The 15,089-nt window shown below is 45.9% G+C and overlaps 1 protein-coding gene, 1 non-coding gene and 1 pseudogene across 2 annotated transcripts in view; all 3 read right to left on the reverse strand.

Annotated features, from left to right (window-relative positions):
• The window catches only part of LOC144484334 (uncharacterized), a 40,933-nt gene extending 32,420 nt beyond the window's left edge, over window positions 1-8,513 (reverse strand). The window contains exons 1-2 of the mRNA XM_078202874.1: window positions 8,500-8,513; window positions 4,546-5,443 (exon numbers count right to left, since the gene is read on the reverse strand). Coding sequence (XP_078059000.1) covers window positions 4,546-5,443; window positions 8,500-8,513 — 912 coding nt within the window. The remainder of the gene's footprint in view (window positions 1-4,545; window positions 5,444-8,499) is intronic.
• trnar-acg (transfer RNA arginine (anticodon ACG)) lies at window positions 6,668-6,740 on the reverse strand. The gene has a single exon. It is a non-coding gene; the product is annotated as a tRNA-Arg (tRNA).
• A 4,815-nt stretch (window positions 8,514-13,328) lies between the features above and the next one.
• On the reverse strand, window positions 13,329-14,337 carry LOC144484335 (uncharacterized; annotated as a pseudogene).
• Window positions 14,338-15,089: the final 752 nt, after the last annotated feature.

Below are 15,089 nucleotides of genomic sequence, written 5' to 3' on the forward strand. Positions count from 1 at the left end.
AGGGGGAGAAAAGAAAGTGTTTTACTCACAGATGTTGCCTCTTTTAAGGCAGGAGGAAGTTTTACTCTGTCCACTCCCCCAAGGTCAGGGGGTGGGATCTCCGCCGCGCGGACCCGGGAGCCCCGCCCCCAACCATAGTTCCCCTCCCCCTTCCACCTCCTCCAGCCAAGGTTTCCAGGCAACCGGCTGGCGGCTCCGGCCAGAGTGAGAAGCTGCTCCGTGATCTCCCCGGCTCCCCCGGCCCAGGACTGCGCATGTTCAAAGGCGAGAGGAAGCTGCGCATGTGCGGGAGAAAGCCCAACCCCTGATCCTCATGCTGAGGTGTTGACCAATGGAAAGACCTGGAGGACCGGAAGGAGTCTGGTCCCCCAGCCAATCAAAGCTCCCGCGTTTTCTGACTGCGGAAGTGGACAATGAGCTCATTCCTGCCCAGCAAAGCTGCTGCTGCTTCTCTCTGAATGAAGATTGAGCTTCAGACAGACTCAAACTTCCTCCTGTCTATAACATCTGTGAGTAAAACACTTTCTTTTCTCCCCCTTTCCATGTTCATTTTGAGCTTCAATTTTTAACTTCCAGGTTAACACTCGCTGCCTAAATAAAAATCCTCCTCACATTCTTCATGTATCTGTAACCAGGTAATACAGTGCATTACACACAGCATCAATCTGCTCATTTATGGCCAAATGTAAAACTTTAACGTGGCTGTCGGCTTGAAGATTAATCATGGATCATTTGCACTTCCACAACCCTCTGAGGCAGCGGCTTCCAGGTAATGACCTAAGGATAGGGGAGGGAATCTATGTGTGGGGCCAGAGGAACCTGGTGTTGTTAAACTTCTTACTGTGTTTACCCCAGTCCAACGCCGGCATCTCCACATCATACAGGGGAGGTCCCAGAGGATTGGAGAATAGCCAATGTTGCTCCTTTGTTTAAGAAAGGTAGCAAGAATAATCCAGGTAATTACAGGCCGGTGAGCCTTACATCAGTAATAGGGAAATTATTGGAGAGGATTCTTCGAGACAGGATTTATTCCCACTTGGAATTAAGTGGATGTATTAGTGAGAGGCAACATGGTTTTGTGAAGGGGAGGTCGTGTCTCACGGACTTGGTCGAGTTTTTCGAGGAAGTGACGAAGATGATTGATAAGGGTAGAGCAGTGGATGGTGTCTACATGGCCTTAGACAAGGTCCCTCATGGCAGACTGGTGCAGAAAGAGAAGTCGCATGGGATCAGAGGTGAGCTGGCAAGGTGGATGCAAAACTGGCTCGGTCAAAGAAGACAGAGGGTAGCAGTGGAAGGGTGTGCTTCTGAATGGAGGGCTGTGACAAGTGGCATTCCTCGGGGATCAGTGCTGGGACCTTTGCTGTTTTTTATATATATATATAAATGATTTGGAGGAAAATGTAACTGGTTTGATTCGAAAGTTTGCGGACGACACAAAGGTTGCTGGATTTGCAGATAGTGATGAGGACCATCAGAGGATATAGATTGGTTGGAGACTTGGGCGGAGAGCTGGCAGATGAGTTTAATCTGAACAAATGTGAGGTAATGCATTTTGGAAGGTCTAATACAGATAGGAAATATACAGTAAATGGCAGAACCCTTAAGAGTATTGATAGGCAAAGGGGTCTGGGTGTACAGATACACAGGTCACTGAAAGTGGCAATGCAGGTGGAGAAGGTAGTCAAGAAGGCATACGGCATGCTTGCCTTCATTGGCTGGGGCATTGAGTTTAAAAATTGGCAAGTCGTGTTGCAGCTTCAGAGAAGCTTAGTTAGGCCGCACTTGGAATATAGTGTTCAATTCTGGTCGCCACACTACCAGAAGGATGTGGAGGCTTTGGAGAGGGTACAGAAAAGATTTACCAGGATGTTGCCTGGTACGGAGGGCATTAGCTATGGGGAGAGGTTGGAGAAACTTGGTTTGTTCTCACTGGAATGACGGAGGTTGAGGGGTGACCTGATCGAAGTCCACAAGATTATGAGAGGCATGGACAGAGTGGATAGTCAGATGCTTTTTCCCAGGGTGGAAGAGTCAATTACTAGGGGGCACAGGTTTAAGGTGTGAGGGGCAAGGTTTAAAGGAGATGTACGAGGCAGATTTTTTACAGAGAGTAGTGGGTGCCTGGAACCCGTTGCCGGGGGAGGTAGTGGAAGCGGATACGGTAGTGACTTTTAAGGGGCATCTTGACAAATACATGAATAGGATGGGAATAGAGGGATATGGTCCCCGGAAGGGTATGGGGTATTCGTTAAGTCAGGCAGCATGGTCGGTGCAGGCTTGGAGGGCCGAAGGGCCTGTTCCTGTGCTGTAATTTTCTTTGTTCTTTGTTCTAAATACAGTAATATTTAATGAACACATTTGGTTCATAGAATGTGGTTGACTCTCAACTGCCCTCTGAACAAGGGCATCTAGGGATGGGCAACAAATGTTGACCAGCCAGCGACGCCCATGTCCCACAACTGAATCAGGTTAATACAAGATATACTGGTTCGAAAAGACACTTGCTGCAAGCCAATAGCTTTCTTTCTACTTAAACTGAGCAATCAACCTTATTCTTGAGCCAGATTTGACAGAATATAATGTCTTCCAACTGATCAAATTCAAAGAAGAAATTCTTAGTTTATACAATTCCTGCCAGCTATGCAGCTTCCACAAGCATGGAGGTGAATCCAACATTAATTTTTAAAATAACGCTCCAGTCACATGTTAGAATTTAACATGTCTTCCCTGACCTTGTTGCTGAGAATGTTTGAAGAGGCAGCAGGGGCACAATGGGTCACACGGCCTCCTTTTGTGCTCTCTGCTCCTCGTTTGCATTTGAAGTGGTAAATATCTGGGACTCACTTCCCACGAGCGGCTGAAGCAGAGATAATGGAATGTTTCCAAAAGGAAATTGGACGGGCATTTCAGGGAAATAAATCCACAGGGACACGGAGAGAGAACAGGGCAACAGTTTGATCTACAGAGAGCCAGCATGGACTCAATGGGATGAATGGCCCCATTCCCAATCCTCATGCCTGTCTGATCTAAAGAAAGAAATTTCAGCTGTTCCAGTCTCTCGAACTCACTGAAGTCCCTCATCCCTGGAGTCATTCTTGTAAATCTCCTCTGCACCCTCTCTAAGGACTTCACATCTTTCCTAAAGTGTGGGGCCCATGTATAGGGTTCCATTCTAGAGGGATAGAATTGAACAGCAGGGAGGTTCTGTTCAACTTGTTTAGAATCAGGGTTCGGCTACACTGGGAGCATTGTCAACATTTGTGATCTCCATTTAGAAAAAGGAAATAGAGGCACTGGAGAAGGAGCAACAAAGATTCACAAGAATAATCCCAGAACTGAGAGCATTTAACCCTCAGGAAAGGCTGGGGCTGCTTTTCTCTAGAAAAGAGAAGACTGAAGGGTGACCTGATGGAAGTCTTTAAGATTATGAAGGGGTTCAATAATCCAATAGGGATTTCAGTGAGAAACCTCTTTACCAGCGAGTGGTGAGAATGTGGAACTCACTACCACAGTGAGTGGTTGAGGTGAACATCATGAATACATTGAAGGGGAAGCTAGATACATACATGAGGGAGAGAGGAATAGAAGGATATGCTGATGGGGGGAGATGAAGAGGGGTGGGTGGAGGCTCATGTGGAGCATAAATACTGACACAGACCAATTGGGCCGACTGGCCCGGCCCTGTGCTGTAGACTCAATGGAACAGAGACAAATGTACTTACTGTAGATCTACCTGTAGTGGTAGGAAAAACATTATTTACTGTCCAGGATAAAATAAATGTTCTTCGTCAGTTTGTGTGGGTCATTTCAGTGGAAATGTGCTCTCCCAGGCTCAGAGAGCATCAACCCACTGGAAGCAAAGTTGTGAGACCAGCCAGTCCAGCAGAAAGAAACCCTCCGACCCTCCCGCTTCACCAACTGTCAGAATGAACATGGTTCAGTCCTGGATGTGATTAACAGCAGCAATAACAGCAGAATCCAACCCCTGTCATCACTTGTGAACTCGCTGGTGTCTCAGCAGGAGGGATGAACTGGTGAATTTCTTCCCACACACAGCAGCTGTGAATGGACTGGTGGATCATCAGTTCCTGAGAGCTTTTGAAACCATTCCCACAGTCAGAGCATTTAAAGGGTCTCTCCTGGGTGTGAGGGACATTGTGCGTCAGCAGCTGGGGTATCGAGAGAATCCTTCCGCACACACAGAGCAGGTGAATGGTCTCTCCCAGTGTGAACTCGCTGGTGTCTCCTCAGTGTGCATGTCCTTCCAAACCTCTTTGTGCAGTGAGAGCAGCTGAACGGTCTCTCCCCAGTGTGAATGCGCTGGTGGTCTATCAGATGCTCAGAAATTTTGAAGCCACTCCCACAGTCAAAGCATTTAAAGGGTCTTTCCTGGGAGTGAGTGACTTTGTGTCTGTGCAGGCTGGATAACCGAGTGAATCTGTTCCCACACTCGGAGCAGGTGAACGGTCTCTCCCCGCTGTGAACTTGCTGGTGAGTCAGCAGGGTGGATGACAGAGTGAATCCCTTCCCACACTCGGTGCAGGTAAATGGTCTCTCCTCGGTGTGAAGACGCTGGTGTGTCAGCAGGGTGAATGACTGACTGAATCCCTTCCCACACACAGAGCAGATGAATGGTCTCTCCCTGGTGTGAACTCGCTGGTGTCTCTGCAGTGTGGATGACCTCTTAAACCTCTTTGTGCAGAGAGAGCAGCTGAACGGTCTGTCCTCAGTGTGAATGCGCTGGTGGGACACCAGTTCCCCAGAAATTTTGAATTCGCTCCCACAGTCTGAGCATTTAAAGGGCCTCTCACTGGTGTGAGTGACTTTATGACTCAGCAGGTTGGATAAATTAGTGAATCCCTTCCCACACACAGAGCAGGTGAATGGCCTCTCTCCGGTGTGAACTCGCTGGTGTGTCAGCAGGGCGGATAACTGCGTGAATCCCTTCCCACAGTCAGAGCAAGTGAATGGTCTCTCCCCGGAGTGAACTCGCTGGTGGTTCCGCAGGTTTGATGATGATCTAAATCTCATTGTGCAGTGAGAGCAGCTGAACGGTCTGTCCTCAGTGTGAATGCGCTGGTGGGACATCAGATCCCGAGAACTTTTGAAGCAACTCTCACAGTCAGAGCATTTAAAGGGTCTCTCATTGGTGTGAGTGACTTTGTGCGTCAGCAGGGCGGATGACCGAAAGAATCCCTTCCCACACACATTGCAGGTGAACGGTCTCTCCCCAGTGTGAATTCGTTGGTGTGCCCGCAGTTCGGAGGACCGAGAGAATCCCTTCCCACACATGGAGCAGCTGAACAGTCTCTCCCCGGTGTGAACTCGCTGATGTCTCCGCAGTGTGGATGACCATTTAAATTTCATTGTGCAGTGAGAGCAGCTGAACGGTCTCTCCTCAGTGTGAATGCGCTGGTGGGACACCAGTTCTCCAGAGCTTCTGAATCCGCTCCCACAGTCAGAGCATTTAAAGGGTCTCTCATTGGTGTGAGTGAGATTGTGACTCTGCAGGTGGGAGAACTTAATGTATCCCTTCCCACACACTGAGCAAGTGAAGGGTCTCTCCCGAGTGTGACTGCATTGATGGATTTCCAAATCACAGGGCAACATGAATCCTTGTCCACAATCGTCACATTTCCACAGTTTCTCCATGATGCGGGTGTCCTTGTGACTCTCCAGGTTTGATGATCAGTTGAATCCTTGTCCACACAGAACACGTGTACGATCTCTCTTCACTGTAAACAGTGCAATGTTGTTTCAGCCTGTGTAACTGGTTAAAGCTCTTTCCACTATCGGTGGACTGGAACACTCTCACTCGGGTGTGTTCCAGTCACACTGATGTTTAAAATCTCCTGAAGCAAACAGATCAGACAAACATTGCTTTTCTAGATTCAAAGGTCGATGATATTGAGGTCAAATCTTCATGTGATGTTTAGTTTGAAATTTCTGTCTATAAATCCTCATCTCCTGATATCTATGAAAGGAATTTACAACAGACATCACTGTCAGCACAGGATAGAAATTCAGAACAGACAATTCTAGTTTCTATGGAACATTCTTTCCTCTCTCATTCCCCAAAAGCTGTCAATCTCCATCCCACACACTCTCCCTCAATTCTCACTCTGCTCTCCTGAGTATACAACCTCCCAAGTCTATGGCTGATTAACGGATCCATGCTGACTACTTCCTGTACTGGACACAGAGATCTGAAAATCTACGTGTAATGACCGGCCTACACGCTAGAAATTAAAATCTGTGCCATATGTGGGACCGGATAACTGGATTGGGAGAAGGAGAAGGGTATGGGGAAGAATTTTATTTCGGTGCAGAAAGGTGCAGAAAGGTCATTACCTGGAAGCCGCTGCCTCAGGGGGTTGTGGAAGTGCAAATGATCTATGATTAATCTTCAAGCTGACAGCCACTTTAAAGTTTTAATGATTGATGATGTGTGTAATGCACTGTATTACCTGGTTACAGATACATGAAGAATGTGAGGAGGATTTTTATTCAGGCAGCGAGTGGTGACCTGGAAGTTAAAAATTCAACAAGTCCCCAATTTCCCCCAGAATGCAAAAGAAACGCAAAAGCGGAGCAAAGAAAGTGTTTTACTCACAGATGTTGGCCTCTTTTAGGTCAAAAGGAGCTCACAAACTATTTTTCAAATCGAGCCAGCCAGGAGTCGAACCTGGAATCTTCTGATCCGTAGTCAAACGCGTTATCCATTGCGCCACTGGCCCACACTCTCCCAGATGTTAGAGACAGGAGGAAGGTTGAGTCTGTCTGAAGCTCAATCTTCATTCAGAGATAGAGCAGCAGCAGCTTTGCTGGGCAGGAGTGAGCAGCTGAACAAGCTCATTGTCCACTTCCGCATTCAGACAATGGAGGAGCTCTGATTGGCTGGAGGACCAGAGTCCTTCCGGTCCTCCAGAGTTCCCATTGGTCAACACCTCAGAATGTGGTGTGAAATCTGAAACCAGGTATTCGCAACAAGTCTCAAAGAGCATCAGCCCACTGGAGGCAAACTTTGTGAGACCGGTCAGTCCAGCAGAAAGAAACCCTCCGACCCTCCCCATTGACCAACTGTGAGAATGAACAAAATGCAGTCCTGGATGTAATTGAGAGCAGAAACAATAACAGCAGAATCCAACCCGTGTGATCACACCGTGAGTTCACACCAGGGAGAGACCGTTCACCTGCTCTGTGTGTGGGAAGGAATTCACTCATTCATCCAGCCTGCTGAGCCACAATCTCACTCACACCAATGAGACACCCTTTAACTGCTCGGATTGTGGAAGTGGTTTCAAAAGTTCTCGGGATGTGATGATCCACCAGTGCATTCACACTGAGGAGAGACCGTTCAGCTGCTCTCACTGCACAGAGGTTTAAAAGGTCATCCAGCCTGCGGGAACACCAGTGAGTTCACACTGGGGAGAGACCATTCCCCTGCTCCGTGTGGGAAAGGATTCACTCAATCATCCAGCCTGCAGAGACACCAGTGAGTTCACAAATGATGACAGGGGTTGGGTTCTGTTGTTATTGCTGCTATTAATCACATCCAGGACTGAACCATGTTCATTTTGACGGTGGATGAAGTGGGAGGGTCGGAGGGTTTCTTTCTGCTGGACTGGCCGGTCTCACAACTTTGCTTCTAGTTCTCTGATGCTCTTTGAGCCTGGGTGAGCACATTTCCACTGAAAGGACATTTATTTTATCCTGGATAGTAAATAGTGTTTTTCCTACCACTACAGGTAGATCTAAAATAAATACAGAAAGAACTGGAAAAACACAACACTTCTTGCAGCATCTGTGGAGAGAGAAACAGTGTTAATGTTTCACACTACTGGATTGGGAATCAATCTTGTGAACCTCCTCTGAACTGCTTCCAATGTATTTATATCCTTTGTTTAATAGGAGACAAAATTGTACCCGGTGTTCAAGGTGCAATCTCAGCTACGCCCTGCACAACTGAAGCAGAACATCTTTACTTCTATGTTCAATTTCTCTCAGAATAAAGGATAGCATTCCATTTATAAGAACTTTGATTTGTTTGAACGAAGATTTATGGGGGTTCTCTTGTTTACAATAACCTGCCTAATCGTAAATCACACCAGGTTCCAGTGACTTCACCATATGGCAAGAAAGGATATTTTAAATGGTGAATTCAGAAAGTTTATTAACCATTAAAAATGTAACAAGTCAGAAAGATAAAAAAGCAAAGTATGGATCAACAGCAAAAGGAGGAAAGTTTAACTTTAACTTCTCCATCCTTCTCAAACCAGGACATGAAGTGATGGCTCTGAAAACATGGATAACTTGTAAAACCCAACAGCTCTCAACGTCTCTCTGTAGGGCACAGTGTGAGGCACTGCTGCACTGCTGGTCGGTGCAGACTCGATGGGCCGAATGGCCTCCTTCTGCACTGTAGGGTTTCTATGATTTCTATGACAGGATTGGTCAGAATCGTTTCATGTGTACCAAATTTTAAATAACCATTACAAATTAAAACTCATTCTCACGTGTGAATTTTATCTGGATTAAAATTCCTGCATGTTTAGTAAAATATCCTGGAATCCTGTCTCTGGTCAGTAAATATGGCTCCAGGTTCATAACTTTTGAAAAGAAACATTTTATTAATTACACTTCCTTTTTTAAATGTTTGATTTAAATCACAGACAGAAAACCTCAAAGCCTGAAGCGTTCAACCCACAAATATCATCCACACACAAACAGAGAAACATAGCATGTGCTTTACAACAACAATAACCAAAATGAATTCCTTAAGCGTTCTTGTGATTCTGTTTTTAAACTTCCAAAAATGCCTTTAATTAAAGATTCAAGATAAGGTTAATTCCCCAGAAAGATAAACCTTAACAAATGTAGCCCAAAACAATGATAAAACACATCTACAAACATCCACATAAAACAAACAAAACACACAGATTCTCACAGCTCGTAAATTTCAAACAATGAATCCTCAGCATTCTCTCTCGCAGCAATAGCTTCTTAAAGTGACAGAGCACGACAAGCTCACAACTCCTTGATTAAAATAAGGTACAAGATCCTTCATTCTCCTTCATCGTAACTTAACCTTTTTTAAGCCAACTTCCAAAGCCTGACTTTACAGGCAACATCTCGTCTTTGGTGATTTAAAATCCCAAACGTTACCATTTGCAAAATCTTTGTTCTTTATCTTGGGTTGAGGTGACAACACAATAAAATTCTCATAGTTATTCCAAATTCCTCCAGGCTACGCTTAAAATTTCCACATTTAACTGGCTCCAATAAATCCACAATTATAAACTAAAATAGACACGAGTTTCTGGGCGATTTAAAAACAATTTAAAAATAAGCTGCCATAGGAAAGATAGAACAGGAGAAAAGAAAAGAGGGGGAGTTGCACTTTTGATTCAGGAAAACATCACGGCAGTACTGAGAGGGGATATATCCGAGGGTTCGCCGATTGAGTCGATATAAGAAGGGGGAAATCACTTTGATAGAGTTGTACTATAGGCCCCCAAATAGTCGGTGGGAAATTGAGGAGCAAATATGTAAGGAGATTACAGATAGTTCCAAGAAAAATAGGGTGGTAATAGTCGGAGATTTTAACTTTCCAACATTGACTGGGACAGCCATAGTATTAGAGGCTTGGATGGAGAGAAATTTGTTGAGTGTATTCAGGAGGAATTTCTCATTCAGTATGTGGGTGGCTCGACTAGAGAGGGGGCAAAACTTGACCTCCTCTTGGGAAATAAGGAAGGGCAGGTGACAGAAGTGTTAGTGAGGGATCACTTTGGGACCAGTGACCATAATTCCATTAGTTTTAAGATAGCTATGGAGAATGATTGGTCTGGCCCAAAAGTTAAAATTCTAAATTAGGGAAAGGCCAATGTTGATGGTATCAGGCAGGAACTTTCGACAGTTAACTGGGGGAGTCTGTGGGAAGGCAAAGGGACGTCTGGTAAGTGGGAGGCTTTCAAAAGTGTTTTAACCAGGGTTCAGGGTAAGCACAGTCCTCTTCGAGTGAAGGGCAAGGCTGGGAGAAGTAGGAACCCTGGATGACTCAAGATATTGAGGCCCTGGTCAAGAAGAAGAAGGAGGCACATGACATGCATAGGCAGCTGGGATCAAGTGTATCCCTTGAAGAGTTTAGGGGGTGTAGGAGTAGAGTTAAGAGAGAAATCAGGAGAGCAAAAAGAAGACACGAGATTGTTTTGGCAGATAAGGCAAAGGAGAATCCAAAGAGGTTCTACAAATACATAAAGGGCAAAAGAGTAACTAGGGAGAGAGTAGGACCTCTTAAGGATCAACAAGGTCATCTATGTGCGGATCCACAAGAGATGGGTGAGATCCTAAATGAATATTTCTCATCAGTATTCACTGTTCAGAAAGGGATGGATGTTAAGGAACTTGGGGGAAAAAAATAGTGATGTCTTGAGGAATGTACTTATCACAGAGAAGGAGGTGCTGGAAGTCTTAAAGCACATCAAGGTAGATAAATCCCTGGGACCTGATGAAGTGTATCCCAGGACACTGTGGGAGGCTAGGGGGGGAAATTGCGAGTCCCCTAGCAGAGATATTTGAATCATCGATAGTCGCAGGTGAGGTGCCTGAAGATTGGACGGTGGCAAATGTTGTGCCTTTGTTTAAAAAGGGCTGCAGGGAAAAGCCTGGGAACTACAGGCCGGTGAGCCTCACATCTGTAGTGGGTAAGTTGTCAGAAGGTACTTTGAGAGACAGGATCTACAGGCATTTAGAGACACAAGGACTGATTAGGGACAGTCAGCATGGCTTTGTGAGTGGAAAATCATGTCTCATAAATTTGGTTGAGTTTTTTGAAGGGTTAACCAAGAAGGTAGATGAGGGCAGTGAAGTTGATGTTGTCTACATGGACTTCAGCAAGACCTTTGACAAGGAACCACAGGTTGTTGCACAACGTTAGATCTCACGGGATCCAGGCGAGGTAGCCAAATGGATACAAAATTGGCTTGATGACGGAAGACAGAGGGTGGTTGTCGAAGGTTTTTCTCAAACTGGAGGCCTGTGACCAGCGGATAGCCTCAGGGATCGCTGTTGGGTCCACTGTTATTTGACATTTATAAGAATGATTTGGATGACAATGTAGGAGGCATGGATCGTAAGTTTTCAGATGGCACCAAGATTGGTGGCATAGTGGACAGTGAAGAAGGTTATCTAGGATTGCAACAGGATCTTGATCAATTGGGCCAATGGGCTGACAATGGCAGATGGAGTTTAATTTAGATAAATGCGAAGTGATGCATTTTGGTTGATCGAACCAGGGCAGGGCTTACTCAGTTAATGGTTGGGCGTTGGGGAGAGTTAAAGAACAAAGAGATCTAGGGGTACAGGTTCATAGCTCCTTGAAAGTGGAGTCACAGGTGGACAGAGTGGTGAAGAAGGCATTCGGCATGCTTGGTTTCATCGGTCAGAACATTGAATACAGGGGTTGGAACATCTTGTTGAAGTTGTACAAGACATTGGGAAGACCACATGTGGAATACTGTGTTCAGTTCTGGTCACCCTATTATAGAAAGGATATTATTAAACTAGAAAGAGTGCAGAAAAGATTTACAAGGATGCTACCAGGACTTGATGGTTTGAGTTATGAGGAGAGGCTGGATAGACTGAGACGTTTTTCACTGGAGCATAGGTTTAGGGATGACCTTATAGAGGTCTATAAAATAATGAGGGGCATAGATCAGCTAGATAGTCAACATCTTTTCCCAAAGGTAGGGGAGTCTAAAACTAGAGAGCATAGGTTTAAGGTGAGAGGGGAGAGATACAAAAGGGTCCAGAGGGGCAGTTCTTTCAAACAGAGGGTGATGAGTGTCTGGAAGAAGCTGCCAGAGGTAATAGTAGAGGTGGGTTCAATTTTTAAAAGTGTTTGGACCGTTACATGGGTAAGATAGGTATAGAGGGATATGGGCCAAACGCGGGCAATTGGAACTAGCTTAGGGGTTAAAAAAGGCGCGGCATGGACAAGTTGGGCCAAAGGGCCTGTTTCCATGCTATAAACCTCTATGACAAAATCAACTGTCTGCTGAAAGGGTTAACTTTTCTACAGGACCTAAAGCGGGGAGTGAACAGAAAACACTTGGCACACAGTTACATCACTTTACATAATTTTTAAAAACTTCTCGAACAACAAAACAAAGTTGATTTCAAACTTCATCTATTAATTCTTTTGTTCTCTTCCTCAATCTAATTATTTTAATTGATCAGTTTTTGTTAGGGATGGGTAACTTCTGTTCTTTATAAACTGGTTCACTCGTTTTGTTAAAACTACATGGGCTCGGAGAATCAGAACGCAGTCTTTATCATCCTTATCCTTTTTCTCCTTTTGCCACCACTCCCTCTGTCTTGTGGGAGGGTCGTGGGGATTCCAATCAGAACTAATCATTTTATCAGAAGAGTAAAATACTGCGGATGCTGGAATCTGAAACAAAAATAGAAGATGCTGGAAAATCTCAGCGGGTCTGGCAGCATCTGTGGAGAGAGAATAGAGCTAATGTTTTGATACTGGATGACCCTTCATAACAGCTCAAATGAAGTGTCATCCAGACTCGAAACATTGGCTCTGTTCTCTCATCATTTTATCGATACATTTCTTGTTCTTAGTTTTAGGTTTAAAGTGAGAGGGGAGAGATACAAAAGGGTCCAGAGGGGCAGTTTTTCACTCAGGTTGTGGTGAGTGTCTGGAACGAGTTGCCAGAGGCAGTGGTAGAGGCGGGTACAATACTGTCTTTTCAAAAGCATTTAGACAGTTACATGGGTAAGATGGGTAAAGAGGGATATGGGCAAAATACGGGCAATTAACACAGAAACATAGAAACCCTACAGTACAGAAAGAGGCCATTCGGCCCATCGAGTCTGCACCGACCACAATCCCACCCAGGCCCTCCCCCCATATCCCTGCATACTTACCCAATAATCCCTCTAATCTACGCATCTCAGGACACGAAGGGCAATTTTTAGCACGGCCAATCAGCCTAACCCACACATCTTTGGACTGTGGGAGGAAACCGGAGCACCCGGAGGAAACCCACGCAGACACGAGGAGAATGTGCAAACTTCACACAGACAGTGACCCAAGCCAGGAATCGAACCCAGGTCCCTGGAGCTGTGAAGCAGCAGTGCTAACCACTGTGCCACCATGCCGCCCCTTTTGGAACTAGCTTAGTGGTAAAAACTGAGCGGCATGGACAAGTTGGGCCGAAGGGCCTGTTTCCATGTTGTAAACCTCTATAACTTCCTAACACCCTGTCACTCTGTGATCCTTGTGAAATCTAAAAACCAGGTATTCGCAACAAGACTCAAAGAGCATCAGCCCACTGGAGGCAAAGTCGTGAGACCGGCCAGTCCAGCAGAAAGAAACCCTTCGACCCTCCCCATTGACCAACTGTGAGAATGAACAAAATGCAGTCCTGGATGTAATTGAGAGCAGAAACAATAACAGCAGAATCCAACCCCTGGAATCACTCGTGAATTTGTTGGTGTCTCAGCAGCTGGGATGAAACTCTGAATCCCTTCCCACACTGAGAGCAGGTGAACGGCCTCTCCCCAGTGTGAACTCGCTGGTGTGACTGCAGGTTGGATGACTGAATGAATCCCTTCCCACACTGAGAGCAGGTGAACGGCCTCTCCCCAGTGTGAACTCGCTGGTGTGTCCGCAGTTCAGATGACTGAGTGAATCCCTTCCCACACACAGAGCAGGTGAATGGTTTCTCCCCAGTGTGAACTCGCTGGTGTGTCTGCAGGCTGGATAACTGAGTGAATCCCTTCCCACACTGAGAGCAGGTGAACGGTCTCTCCCCAGTGTGAACTCGCTGATGTTTCTGCAGGGTGGATGACTGAATGAATCCCTTCCCACACTGAGAGCAGATGAAGGGTCTCCCCAGTGTGAACTCGCTGGTGTATCCGCAGGTGGGTTGACAGAGTGAATCCCTTCCCACACTGAGAGCAGGTGAATGGTCTCTCCCCAGTGTGAACTCGTTCGTGTGTCCGCAGGGTGGATAACCGAGTGAATCCCTTCCCACACTGAGAGCAGGTGAATGGCCTCTCCCCAGTGTGAACTCGCTGGTGTGTCCGCAGGTTGGATGAACAAGCGAATCCCTTCCCACACTTAGAGCAGGTGAACGGTCTCTCCCCAGTGTGAACTCGCTGGTGTGTCTGTAGGACGGATAACTGGATGAATCCCTTCCCACACTGAGAGCAGGTGAATGGCCTCTCCCCAGTGTGGCTGCGCCGATGAGTTTCCAGCTCCGATGGGGCTCTGTATCCCTTCCCACAGTCTGCACATTTCCATGGTTTCGCCATGGTGCAGGTGTCCTTGCCTCTCTCTTGAGTGGACAATTAGTTGAAACTTCGTCCACACACAGAACAAGATTACAGTCTCTACCTGCTGTGAATGGTGTGATATTTATTCAGACTGTGTAACTGGTTAAAGCTCTTTAGTCAGTGCATTGGAACACACTCACTCAAGTGTGGCAGTGTGTTGATGCTTTTTCACTCACACTGACATTTCAAATCTTTTCAAATCGACAGACTGGACAATCATTTCTCCTTCTGGATTCAAAGTCCGATGATGTTGAGGTCCCAAGGACATGACGTTTGAGATTTCGGCCTGTGATTCCTCTTTCAATATCCTGTAAAATGAGTTTCCAAAAGTCATCAGTGTCAGTACAGGATAGAAATTCAGAACAGACAAGTTCTGTGGAACATTCTTTCCTCTCTCATTCCCCAAAAGCTGTCAATCTCCATCCCACACACTCTCTCCCCATTCTCAGCAGGTCTGGCAGCATCTGTATGGAGAAAAGAACTGATGTTTCAGAGCTTTGACAAAGGGTCATTTAGACAAGAAACATCAGCTCTTTTCTCTCCTCACAGATGCTGCCAGACCTGCTGAGATTTTCCAGCATTTTCTCTCTTGGTTTCAGATTCCAGCATCCGCAGAAATTTGCTTTTATAAGGCTGCAGATACCTCCTCCCAAGTAACATGCGTGTGCCCAAGACATTACCACTTGTTTCCCTTATTTCTTTAGCACCCATGGTGCTCTCCACAGTAAACA

This window comes from Mustelus asterias, unplaced genomic scaffold, assembly GCF_964213995.1.
Source record: "Mustelus asterias unplaced genomic scaffold, sMusAst1.hap1.1 HAP1_SCAFFOLD_100, whole genome shotgun sequence".
Lineage (NCBI taxonomy): Eukaryota > Metazoa > Chordata > Chondrichthyes > Carcharhiniformes > Triakidae > Mustelus > Mustelus asterias.